Here is a 16,751-nt window from a genome sequence, read left to right as displayed (position 1 = left end):
AAGCATACGGTTGCACGGGAGCACGGGAGTCAGTGACAGGAAAATTTAACAGAAGTAAACAAACCTACAGCACGCGTAAATTAAGTTGTTAGTTTTGTTCAACAGTTTGTTAGAAAGTTTTCAACATTACATTAAATTCAACATAATATGAGTACCACAATAAATAGCGACGATGAAGCTCTTCTAGAACAAAGTTTTGTGCGCAACACGCAGCCGGTTATACAGGTATGTTTTGTTTACAGCGTTTTCAGTAAAGCATATCAAACAGGAGAATACGGGGTGGGATAGGCAATTTAATTTTGTGCACAGGATTTATTTATATGTATTTCATATTTTTCTTGAGCGTTGAAAGTACTTCATCTGGTTTTGTAAAAGATATTTTAGTTACTAGATAAAGATTGTCGCTGTCGTCGCTGTCCGGAACATCTTTTGCTGGCAAGGATTGGGGAGCTAAATGTCAAAGAAGGAAAATCCATACGATTTAACAGCTTGGTACCCAACATGTTCCGGACAGCAGAACAAAGGGAACCGAAGCGACAATCTTTATCTAGTAACTAAAATATCTTTTGGTTTTGTGCATAATTCGGGACCGAGTGTCGAAAACTTCAAAATGGCATGCAGTGTACTGCCCAGGTGTTGACGAAACCAGGGTTACTGGAAATCGCATCAAGTATCTCGCATTCACTCATATATTGCGAACGGAATCGGAAAAGAACGATAAACGATGCATCCCGAATGGCGCTTTGATGTTGCATGAAGAAGAAGAAGCAGAAAGATGATAATCGAAAAAATCTCCACAATATTTCTATTCGAAATTTTATTTTCTAATATTACACTTAAAACACAGTATAAGAAAAGTCCAACCCCGTACTGCTTACCGTTTTTAATTAAATTGCTTTTAGAATTTTTGCGAAGAGTTTTAAAAACTTCTCCGTATGGTTTCCCTTGGAGATTTTTTCGATTATCATCTTTCTGCTTCTTCCTCATGCAACATCAAAGCGCCAAATGAACCGCACAAAATATATCTTCCCAAAGCTGACGAGTGAATCCAGTATGAATATGTTTCGTATTTATTCGTACTGCATTAGCTTCGGGTTTGATTCATCACCATGTGGTGAGTGACTCCGGTGTGTGCAAAAGTGTTGTACTGTTCGTACTGCTTTTGCATCGGCCTCGATTTATCTCCAGCAGAATTTGGAGATTTGCGATCGGATGCGATGAAGATTGGCGATGAGTGGTGATGATGATAGAAAAATTGAATCATCGCGGTGCGCCGGCCAACATTGCAACGGACAGCAAGCGATGCGGATGGAGAATAATTTACCTACCTAGGTATGGGAGGTATGGAGCGAGGTTCAAATGATATCGCTGCTCGTCGTAGTTTACCATAGATTACTAATAGCATGACAAATCTAACGTTATTTAATTATTGCGTGTTTATGCAAGTTTCTATTGAGATTGTTATAAGGATATATTTAATACTGGTAAACATGGCATTTTTGCATTTCTTATTAAGAAGAGTGTGCTGTGCATCATCCTACCACATTGGTTTATGTGATTAGCACTGTTCAAAGAATTTAATTATTCTAATGCATTGAAGAAATTATGAATTGGGGTAGAACATTAGCCAAGATTTCAACGTGATAGCAAAAATTCATATTCCAATAGGTTTTCAATAAGTTGGCACCAAACGGAAGTCTTAGATTTCTAAAATAGGGCGCGGAGTGCTTCTTCCAATTTGTCTTCACCTGTACTAAAAAGGCGGTGCTGTTTGAAAGAGATGGGGTCACAACATTTAAAGTACAATAAATTTCCTTGTATGGACAAATCACCCATTCTCACCAACTACGCATCTCATCGATATAAAATTCGGATAAAAAATGCATGAAATATTTAATAGATTTTTTGTACCACTGACTCATTCTTCAGTTCAAAACAATAAAAGAGCTTTCATTGTGTCTCCATACTAAACTCTATTTATCTACTTTAAATTTCTTCAAGGCTACACCCAACCGGCGGTTGTTAGATTTTCTAACAATTCTGTATAAGAATCTACCAATACCTGTATAAGAATTGGGCATATGTGAAATTGTTAGATTCATATACAAAAAATGTAAGAAAAGCTTACAATATTGTTAGATTCCTATACAATATTTGTATAAGAATCTAGCAATTTCGCATATGCCCAGTTCTTATACAGGTTTTGGTAGATTCTTATACAGAATTGTTAGAAAATCTATCAACCGTCGGTTGGGTGTATTCTCCACCTCGTGTGTGTGGAAGGAACATAGAAAATTTACTATATTGAACAGCAGATATAACTAGTGTTTATGCTGAACCACATTGATACACATACGCAACAACATAACACCATCTGTCACCTGGTAATCTATATTTGCAATTATACCATCATGTGTAGTAGCTGTTGTAATGTATTAAATGGCCAACTGACGACGTTCTATAGTGACAATCTTATGAGACAAACAAACAAACAAAAACAGAGCGTAGTCTACAAAATAGTAGTTTTTACCACGGATTTTTTTTCTGTGTAGGCACTGATGGAACTGGGGTGTGATGTGGCACGTGACCCACCAAATTGAATGTTTATTCTGAAATTTGAGAATTGAAATGAGATTAGCCAACGCATTACATTTCGAATATTTCCGAATCTAAGGTGAAATCTGTGTTTTTATACGCCAGTGAGACTTGGTGTGTATTAAAGTTACTGGTGCCCCACCATTACCATTACCAGAACTCTGGCTCCTGGTATAGGTTAAATGGGGTAAATGATGTATAGAGCAAATGATGTACAATCAATCAATAGCAATCGAAAAATTTTGTTCGAGCCTCCATGTCTGTTCTCTGTGTTATTAGGTACCGTCTTCGGGAGTAACAGTGGTTCAAATGGGGATGAGAATGGGTCACCGTTTCAGCTACATAAAATGCTTGTAGATTAGATTTAGCGTGTTTCAGAACAATAAAACTGAATTATAAGAGACCTTTTTTTATAAGAACGATTTTATTCCGACCTCCAGACTGTCGTTGAGGACAGGACGCTGGCTTATTCTCACCCCAGACCCATTGTCACCCCCAACGACGGTATGCCTTAATCCAATCTTCCATGATACTTATTTTCGGAGTCAAGTGAGTAAGTTTTTAAATATAAAAAATCACAAATATGAAATTCGGAGCAACAAATTCACACGTGTACCACCAAGCAGTAGCTATCAGTGATGAACTTTATAATTATTTAAAAATCACTTTTATGAAGAATAAATGAATCTAGTAGCTATATTTCATATCTAGTAACACTCCAGATGAATTTAATCCATAAAAATTGAAATGTCAATCTGAGAAGTTTTTTTTACGAATAGGTCGTAAGTTTCGAGTGAAAAATGGATTTTCAGTTGTAATTCGTTAAAAAAACGACAAAGATATATTTGGTATTAATTTGTTTTGTATCTCCTGTGTTAGATTATGGGGTGTTTAGCGTGAAAAATGCGTTGCCTTTCTTGTATATTTGGTTTTTGGATTTTCGACGTAATTGCGTTTTTTTTTTCAAGGGTCCCCCCTGGGAACAAAACTGAAAAAATGTTTTTCATTGATAATGCGTTTCCCGACTAGGACTCTTCACTAAAAAATGTAATGTGCCTTGTTTTGAGTTGTTTCACGTAAAACATAATTTTTAAAAATCTTTTATTTATTTTTGTTGCTGCTGAAATTGCGCTTGCAAGGCAGTGGCAAATATATTGCCACCAATATTGTCCCGCTTGCAAGGCACCATTTTCTAATGTTTCTGAACTGTTTAATGTATAACAAACATACATTTGAGTTTAATACCATGCAAACATTGTATCTTATTGTTGTTTTTTGCCTTTCTCGTACACTAAGTGTACGTAAAGGCTGTAATATTGCTTCAAAAACAAAATTTTGATAGGAGGCCCGGAGGGCCGATTTTCATATACCGATCGACTCAGCTCGACGAATTGAGGTGATGTCTGTATGTGTGTATGTATGTGTGTGTGTGTGTGTGTGTGTGTGTGTGTGTGTGTATGTGTACAAATTTTGTAGACACACTTTTTGGAGCTTAGCATTAACCGATTTACTCGCAACAAGTTGCATTCGACGGGGAATGCGGTCCCATTGTTTGCTATTGAAAATTGTCTCGATCGGACATTTCATTTCGGAATTACAGTCATACCTCGATATAACGTAACTCAATTTTTATTTTCGTTACGTTATATCGAAGCAAATTTTTTTTTCCAAAAATTTTTTCTAAATCTTTTTTTATAAAAGAATTTTAACCTAAAATCAATGTTATTCATCCACCAGGGTGTTCCAACCTTTCTTACTTAACTTTGATTTTTTTGCCTTTCTCGTATACTAAGTATACGTAAAGGCTATAATTTCACTCCAAAACCAAACTTTTGATAGAAGGCTCGGAGACCCATAGTGTTATATACCAATCGACTCAGCTCGACGAATTGAGGTGATGTCTGTTTGTGTGTATGTATGTATGTGTGTGTGTGTGTATGTGTGTATGTGTACAAATTTTGTAGACACACTTTTTGGAACTTAGCATTACCCGATTTACTCGCAACAAGTTGCACTCGACGGGGAATGCGGTCCCATTGTTTGCTATTGAAAATTGGCCTGATCGGACATTGCATTTCGGAATTATTGAAAAATCATTGTTTTTCCCAAGGGTCCCCCCTTGGGAAAAAAATTTCAAAATCGAAAAAAAATTTTTTTTTCAAGAATGGTGGGAATGCATAGTAATTAATGCAAAAACATGCAAAATGATAGAAAATATGCGATCTATCCCCCTAAAGTGCTTTTTTGACCTTTCCCATGTGATTTTTTCAGTACATTTTACGATGCACGAGAAAGGCATCATCGCCGCTAGGTGGATTAATCTGGGTTTTTTTTTGATGTTTGTTTTTGTTTTTTATTTGCTTATCTATTTTTTTCATTTCTGTTTTCATATTTACTTTTTATCTTAGAATATTACTTCAATCAGTATTCGTTTAATAATTTATAAATAAGAATAAACCTAAATTTAATATTATTCTAGATTACCATTCTTTATTCATGAAAGTAGAACTCAAGTTCATAACAATTCTCAAACCAGTTCGAAATAGCAAAACAACATTTCTGCACTGAAGCCTTTTTAGTGCTGCTTTTTAATTACGATGTCCATGATATAAGTACGCATCTGACGCAGCGAGAACTGATTAGTCAGTGGCCAATTGCTCTATTCCGAGTATCTGATTACCATAATGAACCCATTGAGGGCTGCCTGTTCCAACTCGTTTACATATTCGTTATCATTTCCAAAACTCGCAGATTGTGACATGACATCCCTAGTAACATTTTGGTTTTATACTGGTTTTATCACACTCTTGTAGAGTAAATTATGCTCTTCAAGAGCGTTATAAAACTTTAAATGTTACTTGGGATGCTTCTTCTTGCGTTGATATTGACTGCCTTGTGTTGTCACCGGCATGGTGTCGGTATGCTACCTTCTCATGAATGTTTCTCAGTGTGCCTCTTAAGACTGACAGTGGTACATCATCCTCATTCTCGACTTTATGGAGGACTAGCTTTATGTACCCGGCTTTGCTCGGAATTGCCAGTTTGGTTTTCAGTTTTTTACAATCAGAAAAAGATAAAACCAATTGGTCAACAGAGTAATTGTGTTAACTTATTGATACTTCGTCATTTGACTAATAAAAGGCTTTTGGAAGCATTGACTGATCTAGAAAAAGGGATCTTTGGTTTGAATAGGCTTATTCCTGGCAAACGTCATTTGCTAAAGAAGGAAAAACATCCACCGATGCTTTATTCCGGGCAAACGCCCATTTTTAAAGAAGGGATCACACCCACCATTGCCTTATTCCGGGCAAATGCCTACTTTTAAAGAAGCAATCACATCCACCATCCAGAAGGAAACACATTAATTATTGCTTTTCACTGGGCAAACCATGATTCCGATGAAGGGTAACAATAATCATTGCTCTATACCCAGCAAATGCATGCTTTCTATGAAAGATTTTTCTGATGCTGTTCATAATTATCCCAAATGCCCTTCATGTCAAATGACCTTAAGCCAAATATTGTTATGTTAATGGCCTGCTTCATTCAGGGATATGTCATTTTCAGGGAAGTTGAAGTCATTTTTGGGGAAATGTTATTAACGGGAAAATGTTATTGTCGAGGATTTGCTATTTTTAAGGAATTCGGGAAATTTGTTTTCGGAGCATTGTACAATGTGAAAGAACCTCGAATGAACTAAATAAGAGGGATTTTAAATTAAGACGTTTTCTGAACAATACCTAACCCCAACAACCTCCTGCATCCCAAAAGTTTCTCCCAGCCTCTATATAATAATTTTAGGCAGAGAATATGTTTTTACAAAATTGGTTTGAATTGACCCATGCGGTACAAAGGTATACTAAACTGTTCGTTTAATAAATATACCATCTCTCTCATTCAGCTATGACACTCCTATTCAGTCTGATATAGTCTTCCTTAAACAGAGAATACGGGTTCCAAATTTAGTGGACATCGGTAAATGGGTTCAAAAGTTATGCTGAATTGATCGATAACTAAACAATACCCCTCTCTCACACCATCCCCTTTTAAAATTACCTACCCACATCCACTTAAGTTGTTTCCTTAGGACATACAATATTTGATACAAATTTAGTTCAACTCGGTCATTGGGTTCAAGACTTCCATTAATTGATCGAATGCTGAACAATACCCCTCCCTCCATACCCTCCCTTTTTCAAAGCGCATCCATAATCACGCTATCGTCGTCTCCTTAATATGATATATCTCCTATATATCTCCTTAATAAGAATGTGTGTTCCTAATTTGGTTGAAAACGGCCAATGGGTTCAGAAGTTACACTGAGTTGATCAATAACTGAGCAATACCCCTCCCCCCACAACCTTTTTCCAAAAAGCATTCATAATCCCCCTATCATCGTCTCCTCAAGATAAAGAATGTGTGTTCCAAATTTGGTTGAAATCGGCCAAAAATACACTGAGTTGATCAATAACTTAGCAATACCCCTCCCCCCACGCCCTCCCCCTTTTTCAAAGAGCATCCCTAACCCCCTCTATCATCGTTTCCTTAAGATAAAGAATGTGTGTTCCTAATTTGGATGAAATCGGCCAAGGGGTTCAGAGGCTACACTGAGATGATTAATAACTAAGCAATACCCCTCCACGCACATCCTCCCCCTTTTCCAAAGAACATGTTTAGCCCCCCTCCATTGTCGTCTCCTTAAGATAAAGAATGTGTGTTCCAAATTTGGTTGAAATCGGCCAAGGGGTTCATAAGGTACACTGAGTTGATCAATAACTTAGCAATACCCCTCCCCTCACACCCTCCCCCTTTTCCAAAGAGCATCCCCAACCCCCTATCGTCGTCTCCTTAAGACAAAGAATGTGTGTTCCATTTTTGGTAGAAATCGACCAAGGCGTTCAAAAGGTACACTGAGTTGATCGATAACTTAGCAGTACCCCTCCCCCCACACCCTCCCCCTTTTCCAAAAAGCATCCATAACCCCCTAACCCCCTATCGTCGTCTCCTTAAGATAAAGAATGTGTGTTCCAAATTTGGTTGAAATCGGTCAATGGGTTCAGAAGTTATGCTGGAACATACATACAAACATTGAGTTTTATATATTATATATATATATATATATATATATATAAGAAGATAGAAGATAGATTGTAAAGAATATTGTAAGATTTGCGAATCGAGTCAGCTGAAACTATCTCCCACGCTTTGGCGACCAAAACATCTTCTATGATGATGGTCTATGGTAGATTGGTTAGAGGAGGTCCCGCGGACTCGAAAATAGTCGAAGCCACTCTGATCAATCTCTAAAAACGTGCCAACCATGTAAAGAGGGGGAGCACCCAAAAGGTGACGTGGTAACGGAGATTACGGACATAATCATGCCGTTTATGGAGGCCTCCAGACCTTCAGCAAATATTCCAAACTCGTCGTGCTGATTCTCTGCGACCTAGTTACAATGGCTAGGCAGCAGTGGGAGCCTCTGCTAATGTCTAGTAAGGAGGCGAAACGTGAGAAACGCCTCCTTATTGATTAGAAGGGATTAGAAGGAGTGGGTGGTGCGACTCTTAAAGTTAGTAAGATTGTGCAGGATGCCGCCCCAAAACTTTAAGTGTAGTATTCCCACCGACTGAATTTCATCGGTAGGACAACCGTCCCTGGTGGGAAATTGCCATCCCTAAAAAGTCGAAAATGAAAACGAAGTGACTCTTAAAACAAGCAGCAGAGGAGGTTGCTGCGGCAAAAAAAGAGGTGCTTGTAGAAGTATGATATTATGACGGAGCTACGCGGATGTCCCAAAGTCCATGAAAGGAGAGCAAATACTCTCTGGTCAAGTAGAAGATGTCAACTGCATCCATAGGATGCAGAAGGGCGAGATGGTTGATAAGATTCATGTCGGAGTCCTATGCCCAGTCGAAGTCATCCCATGTAAGGGTTTGGATGAAATATCTAAAGCCGGTGAGCTACTGATTCTCTGCAAAATATTTAAATTATCCCAGCAACCGTCACTTTTACTGAGATATCAGCAAAAATCATGTTTACTGAAACTCGGTGGTGCCCACCTAGGGAAAATTCGTGGAACTGAAAATTTCTCAACCTCATCGGAAGCACACGCATACTCGGTGATGTGCTCAAGGACCGTGGATTCGTAGCGCTGTAGGAGGTTTGTTGGAAGAGATCAATGGTGCGTTTAAAGGTAATCATACCATCTATCAAAGCAGCGGCAACACACACGAGCTTTGAACGGCTTGAGTAGTGATGGCCTATATGCAAAGGCGCGTGATCGGGTGGTCGCCGATTCATGAGAGAATGCGCAGGTTGAGGTTCAAAAGCCGGTTCTACAACTACAACATAATCAACATCCATAGCCCATACTCCGGAAGCACTGATAATGATAAGGACGCATTCTACACGCAGCTGGAACGTGAGTACGACAGCTGCCCAAGCCACGACGTCAAAATCATCATAGGAGATTTGAACGCTCAGGTTGACCAAGAGGATAAGTTTAGACCGACTTTTGGAAAGTTCACCAGCTGACGAACAAAAACGGCCAACACAGCCTTCCATATCGGTACACCTGGAGATCACCACAGCAGACAGAATCACAAATCGATCGCTCTGATTGATGGACGGCACTTCTCCGACATTATCGACGTTAGGACATATCGTGGCGCCTACATCGACTCTGATCACTATCTGGTGATGGTGAAACTGCGCCTAAACCTATCAGTCATCAACAATATTTGGTACCGACGACCGCCGCGATACGACCTAGAGCGACTAAACCAACCTGATGTCGCCACTGCATACGTGCAGTATCTCGAGGCAGTGTTGCTGGAAGAGCTCTTAAGGCCCCTCTTGAGGACTGCTGGAATACACTTAAAGCCGCCTGGAAAAAGCCGAGTGCGAGGAGATGAAACAGTTGTGCAGTTCTCAAGAAACACGCAGTTTCTATCAGAAGCTCAACGCATCCCGCAAAGGTTTCGTGCCGCGAGCCGAGGGATACAGGGATAAGGATGGAAGCATCTTGACGGACGAACGTGTGGTGATCGAAAAATGGAAGCAGCACTACGAGGAACAATTGAATGGTCATGAGAGTACAGGCACTGAAAGTCAAGGCAGCGGAGGAGATGACTACGTCAGTTCCACGGACGATGGAGGCCAGCCAGCCTTGAGGGAAGTTAGGGATGCCCTCCAACACCTAAAGGCCAATAAAGCAGCTGGTAAGGATGGTATCGGAGCTGAGGTCATCAAGATGGGTCCGGATGGGTGGGAAATTGTCAAGCTGGCTCCGTTGATGGCCTAACGACAACGGATCAGATCTTTACTTTATGGAAAATCTTCCAAAAACGCCGTGAATACCAGGTCCCAACGCACCATCTGTATATCGATTATAAGGCAACATATGACAGTATAGCCTGCGTAGAGCTTTGGAATATTATGGACGAGAACATCTTCCCTGGGAAGCTTACCAGACTAATCAAAACAATGGTGGATGGGGGGCAAAACTGTGAGAAGATTTCGAGAGAAAACTCCAGGCAAGGTGATGGACTTTCGTGCCTGTGGATCAACATTATACTAGAAGGTGACATGCGGAGAGCCGGGTGTAACAGCCGGGGTACGATTGTCAAAAGTTCCAATCAATTTATTTGTTTCGTGAATGACATGGACACTATCGGCCGATAAATTGCAAAGGTGGTAGAACTGTACACCCCCTGAAACGTGAAGTAACAAAAGTTGCTCTGGTGGTGTATGGGCGAAACTGAGCGCCGCAAGGATCGCCTGGGAAGAAATGTCACGATACACGGGGACACTTTCGAGGTGGTCGATGAATTCGTCTACCTTGGATCCTTGCTAACGGCTGAAAATAATGTTGGTAGGAAAATAATGTTGGAAAAGGCGCATCATCTGTGGATGTCGGGCCTACTACAAACTCCAGAAGAAACTGCCGTCAAAAAAGATTCACACCAGCACCGAATGTATCATGTACAAAACGCTCATAAGACCGGTAGTTCTCTACGGACATGAAACTTGGACCATGCTCGAGGAAGACTTGCAAGCACTCGGAGTATTCAAGAGACAGCTGCTAAGGACCATCTTTGGCGATGTGCAAGAAGACGGTGTGTGGCGGGGAAGGATGAACCATGAGCATTGCCAGCTCTACGACGAACCCAGTATTCAGAAGGTAGCTAAAGCGGAAGAGTACGATGGGCAGGACATGTTGCAAGAATGCCGGATAGCAACCCTGCAAATATGGTGGTCGCCCCAGATCCGGCAAGTACAAGCAGTCGTGGAGCACAGCAAGCGAGGTGGGCTGACCAGGTGCAGAACGACTTGGCGAGCGAGGGGTGCATTCGAGGTTGGAGATATGCGGCCTCGAACCGTGTATTGAAGCGTCAAATTACTGATTCAGTGTTTTCTGTTAAGATGTAAACTAAATGAATGATAATGAATGAACCCAGACAGCCTCATAGAGAGGATATGTCGGAACGTGAACATTTGGAATGTGACGTCACGTCTCAAAATCTTAGATTCTTCCCTCCACCCTATGTCTGTTGAGGATGGTCCTATAGTGGCCTAGAATTGAAAAAATATTTCTATACTCAATGAATCACGTTTATAATGTAAACTGTTAAAAATGGGAGCAAAAAAAAAGTTACGTTATATCGAGGTAAAAATTACGTTATATCGAGTTACGTTATATCGAGGTTACGTTATATCGAGGTTACGTTATATCGAGGTATTACTGTATTGAAAAATCATTGTTTTTTCCCAAGGGTCCCCCCTTGGAAAAAAATTCAAAACCGAAAAAACCAAAAATGGTGGCAATACATTTTAACTAATGCAAAAACATGCAAAATGATCGAAAAATGTGATCTATTCTCCTAAAGAGCTTTTTTGACCTTTCTAATGTGATTCTTTCAATATATTTTATAATGCACGAGAAAGGCATCATCACTGCTAGGTGGATTAATCTGGGTTTTTAATTTATTGTTTGGATTCATCTGCCTGTTAAAGCGTTAAATCGTATAAGTTTCAACCCCATTACGTCGTCGCACATACTCTAGCGCTGTCAAGCAGATGCATCTGATTTCACCTTCAACTAGAAGCCCTAGATCTCCCAAATAACTTTGATGAATACTGTATGCGTCTATCTCTTAAGTTCGAAGCGATATAACAATAATTAACACCCACATGTACTAAATACAAACCCACGCGGCTTGCGCTTCAAATGTTCCGAAAGGCTAACGCAGAACCTCTAGGTAACCATAAGAGAATCCTGAGTAACGCTCCTTACAACTTCCAATCATACTCAATCATCATCACTCGCGATGCGTTTTGGCGATCCATCGCTCGTGATGCAATCAACAAGGAATGCGATGAACACTTTATACGCAAAGCAAGAATCCGTGCAGATACAAATAACTGGTGAGTGCCATTTGCTTCCAATTTGCAGTTACTGGTAACTCAGTGATTGGCAAAAGCACGGATGAAAAGGGAAGCCCAAAATGCATGGTTTGGTTCATTGCGTATCGTGTTCTCACGTGTGACGAAGACATACAAACAAAAGCTGTGCTATTCATAGCTGAGCGGCATCTCAAGCGAAAGATGATGCTATGTAGGAATCAGTAACCCTGGACGAAACTTACTTACTTATGGATCCTGTACACCTCCGGTGGTGCAAAGGGCCGACTTGAAAGATGTCCATCCTGAGCGTTGCCCGGCTATCGCTTTAACCTGTTGCCAGGTTAGATTTCGGTCGACTTTTTTTATTTCTTTATTGAGGCTTCGCCGCCATGAGCCTCTGGGTCTGCCTCTGCTGCGATGTCCCGCTGGGTTCCAGTCTAATGCTTGTTTACAGATTTCGTTTCCGCCCCTACGTAGAGTGTGGCCGACCCAGCCCCACTTTCGATCCCGAATGTCTGTTCTGGTGAGGCCACCAAGCCCGAATTATATACCGCAGCATCTGTTAATGAACACCTGCAGCCGTTGAGAGTTCTCCATTGATACACACCATGTTTCGCTAGTGTATAACAGCACAGATTTCACGTTAGAGTTGAAAATTCTTATTTTGGTGCGTTCACTTATCTGCCTGTTTTTTCAGATATTTCTTAAACTTGCAAAGGCAGCCCTTGCTTTCTTAATCCGTGCGCCTATGTCGATCTTGGTACCGCCGTCTGACGCCATTTGGCTACCAATATATTGGAAGCTTTCAACATTCTCCACTGGTTGCCAGCTACTGTGAAACTGGAAGGAGGCACCGTGTTAACATCCAACGATTTGGTTTTGTTGACGTTGATGACTAAACCTGCCGAAGAGGAGCGCTCGGCAAGGTCGTTGAGCTTACTCTGCATATCAGAGCACCGTTGCGCGAGAAGTGCAACGTCATCAGCCAATTCGAAGTCGTTTAGGTGCGTCTCAGGGCGCCCTACATATTCTCGTGATTGAGACGATCGAAAGCTTTTTCGTAGTCAATGATTACCAAGTAAAGTGACTCTTGGAATTCGTTGACCTGCTCCAGACGTCGACAGAAGAGCTATGCTAGACGTTTACGGTCGGAACACAACCTCGGATACCCTTATCCAGAGGATGTGCCAAGCGTTGGAACGCAGTTTCGACTGCAACCACTCAGATTGCCTGCAGCTTGCAGAGAATCTGGCGCGCCGAGCAGCAGTCGACAAGCATGACTAACTTGTGATTGGTTAGTTAGAGCGAAAACAGGCTGAGCGCGGGGAAGTGAATGAGAGGTTTGCACATGTCGAGGTAAGAGTGTCGCAGCGGGTGGCAATTGCAGTCGCCTCCACGAGGCATGGCAGAAGAATGAGCGCATAGGTGTTAGTATAGACTATCGCTATCGACACCTCGAGGCATGGCAGAGGTGAGTAGAGTGAGCATCCAAGTCAGCCTCGCGTGACAAGTTAGAGGTGAGCACCCAAGGCAGACTCACATGGTATGTTAAGGGCGAGCACCCAAGTCAAACTCGCATGGCATGTCAGAAGTGAGAACCTAAGTAAGTCCCACATGGTGTGTCAGAGCGTGTGTCAAGAGGAGTGGCAGGGTGAGCTAGAGTGAGCACCCAAATAAGTCTCCGGTTTGTGTGCTAGAGCGTGAATCAGGTGGTAATGTGAGCATCCAAGTTAGTCTCACATGGTGCGTAAAGGGTGAGCATCCAAGTAAGACTCATATGGTGCGTCAGAAAGAGTGTCAGGGTGTGTTAGAGAGAGCACCCAAGTAAGACTCATACGGGATGAGTACCTGTGTGAGCGTGAATGAGCGAGTACATTAAGTACTGCCTATTCCCCAGAAGTAATGCTAGGAGGCAGTTTCTGGGGGTACCAGGGTATTAGTAGAGAGGGTAACTCAAGTAACCTTCTGTTGCTTGGGTGGGTTTAGTGGGTCCGGCGAGCTGGCCTTCTGCCTTCAGCGCCAACCCCACTCCCTGAGTGATAATTTCAGGTGTCTGTATGCATCCCTCATCCCTCTATAAAAAAAAACAAAAACAAAACAAAAACCAACGGTTGCAGTGGAGACTAATGTGATTATGTAAACACTTAGCTCGCCCCGACGAAAAACACGTCGCGGGAGCTCTGCGGAGACCTCCGTATGTAAATATGAAGAGCATTGCGGGTCATGCGCGGTGGTTGTTGCTGGGGTGCTCTTCCCCTATATTAGTTAGTGATAGGCACCGTTAGGTCCCTGTTGGTCGGGCCCAATAAAAAAAGATAGCATTCAGCCAGCGTTTCGGTACAACTTCAGCACTTTTTTACTTTTACCAATCATTCAGGGGAAAGTGTTTATTTATCATCAGACTAAGGCCGGAGTGGCCTGTGCTGCACATAAAAGACTTCTCCATTCAGCTCGGTCCATGGCTGCACTACGCCAACCACGCAAGGGGAAAGTGTGTTTTTCTTAAAAACCGTGACAAACCATACACATGTTATGTAGACTTCCGATGTGCTTCAGTAAAGGTGTGGGCCAAAGTCCTCTATGTCTGTATTATAGAAAAAATAATGTAAACGTCGCCACCCACAGTGGGCGGGCGGAGTGAAATGTCACGTCTGTTATAAAAATTGTACTGAGTATGCCAGACGTGACGTCACATTCGGTTGCCTTCGGCCATCTTCGGCAACCCAGCTGAGAGTTTCTCTCTCTCTACAGGTTTGGGCCACACCTGTAGTAAAGCACATCGGTAGACTTCATTGACGCACTAGTAGATCGGTTTAATCATTTAGCTTTTGTATTGTCCTAGCTTGTCGGTATCAAAACATATGGGAACGTGTAGCAAGAACGCCACCCTAAGCTCTGACTCTTGTGGAACACTAAAAATCCTCCGCATGCTGCAGATTTGTCTTTTAGCCATCTATTTTGGGTATTTTCTTAATACTAGCATGTGTTCGTTCACTAATAACGTAAGCATTTTTTTCTTGGTTATTCGGACCCCTTGTAAGATTTTTCCAATACAAATTATTTTTTGATTACATGAAAAATAAGAAAATCAAACCCCGCTCTCTCCATATATGCTTACGTAATTAGCAAACGACTTCCATGTAACAATATTGATTATTAAAGTTTAAACATATTATTAATTGGTTTTAAAAAATATGTTTTTCAAGACGTTTATTTGCTGTAAGGGGCGAATTCGCCACCCCCTCGGGGCAAGACGAGCAATATTCATAAAATACTCAAAAAACTGTTTTGAACTTGGTTTGAACATTAGTTATCCTTTTTTCACTTCAATGGATTATGTACAAGTGATGTAAATTTGCCTTTTAAATATTGTATTGTTAGAATTGGCAGTATTACCCCAAGCCGACAAATTTCTAAGTTTTCTTCTATTATTTATTTAGGTTGTTTAGGTTATTTCGGTTTTGCAGTTTCATTACCCTTTTACATTGTAGAGCATCTTCCCTCGTTTAAATAATGTAAAAATAATGCTTACTGATGCAACATTCGCTGTTAGCGATCTTGCCCCGTATGGCGTTCTTGCACCATTTTCATCTATTCCACTTTTTACTGACTCTTTAATTAAACCAATTCGTAAATACTACCCACAGAATGGATTCGCCGATGGCCTTTCCGATGGTCGTGAAACGATCTATCAGAAAGATTTCGATCGAGGCTATCGGTCCGGTTTTGCGATGGCTTTCAAGTTGGCGCAGCACCAAGGATTTTCGGCCGGCCTTCAGAAGCAGTTGGGTAAGGAAACCATCGCCGCGAGCATCTCCCAGGATCTGATTCTGAAGCAGCACGCGGCCCGTGCACATTGCCTCGTGTGCAACGATAAGACGATGGAGCAAAATTCTCTCGATGACATTGTGCTTTCGCAGAATACGCACAACGATGGCGTGCTGGGGAAACTGAAAGAACGTTATGGGATTTTGTGAAGGAGGGAATTGAAACAACGATAGTTTGGAGTCAGATGCGTATTCAATACTTTTTATTTACTTGCTTACTTGTTGTTTTTAGTGTATAATGTACTTCTTGTATTCGATATCTGTTATGAGTGATGTAAGAGCCGTATGCCTAAAATACATTGACTGTAAGATCATCTACAAATAATGGTTCACCTTGTTAATTTTGCGTTTATTTCAAAAGTTGTTCTTTTTATGAGTCGAAAGGTGGCGACAACTGAGCATCGTATTTGAGTGAATAAATGGCGGTAATATCACTGAGCCCTATTATTTAAATTCTTCATCTCTGCCTGATCCCTTGATAAATGTGTTTATATTCGCTACGCCTCAGTTGATAAGTATGCAATTTTAAGTATTCAAGAAATGAAATGAAATCTAAGTGGTGAAAATATAATGGAATTTTAGCCGAAATAGTTGTAAGGATGTACATTCCGTCAATAGAGGGATACATAAAATTAATACTTTGATTTGCAATATGGAGAGATAACAAAATTGCCTTGAATCGGAATTGATAATCCATTGTACATTCCAATGCTAACTGCAGCGAGGAATGTACTTTTACCAAAATTCATATTTTGCGAAATTCTTTTCTGACAGAGAACTGTTTGACGAAGCGTTTGATTAGAAAAATGCATCGAAAGCAGGTCGCTTTAATTAACTTATCAAAATTATATATGGGAAATGAATCGAACCATTCGGAATTGTATAGTATTGGTCATATTTAAATAAAAGTGACTATTGAAAGCG

The 16,751-nt window shown here is 40.9% G+C and overlaps 2 protein-coding genes across 2 annotated transcripts in view; both read left to right on the top strand.

Moving 5' to 3' along the window:
* LOC134205454 (endoribonuclease Dcr-1) overlaps positions 1-16,751 on the top strand; it is a 194,522-nt gene that overhangs the window by 121,789 nt on the left and 55,982 nt on the right. The gene's annotated exons all lie outside the window — the stretch shown is intronic.
* On the top strand, positions 6-16,152 carry LOC134205463 (uncharacterized). The gene is made up of 2 exons (XM_062680725.1): positions 6-225; positions 15,648-16,152. Exons 1-2 carry the CDS (start codon positions 148-150, stop codon positions 15,975-15,977), a joined length of 408 nt encoding a protein of 135 aa, XP_062536709.1. The 5' UTR covers positions 6-147; the 3' UTR covers positions 15,978-16,152.

This window comes from Armigeres subalbatus, chromosome 1, assembly GCF_024139115.2.
Source record: "Armigeres subalbatus isolate Guangzhou_Male chromosome 1, GZ_Asu_2, whole genome shotgun sequence".
Taxonomy (NCBI): Eukaryota; Metazoa; Arthropoda; class Insecta; order Diptera; family Culicidae; genus Armigeres; species Armigeres subalbatus.
This window is presented reverse-complemented; position numbering and strand designations above follow the sequence as displayed.

Excerpts from the sequence above, each read along its gene's own strand:
- LOC134205463 (XM_062680725.1), top strand. The coding sequence starts at position 148 with ATGAGTACCACAATAAATAGCGACGATGAAGCTCTTCTAGAACAAAGT. Across the intron at positions 226-15,647 it reads ACACGCAGCCGGTTATACAG|AATGGATTCGCCGATGGCCT; the intron begins GTATGTTTTGTT and ends TACTACCCACAG.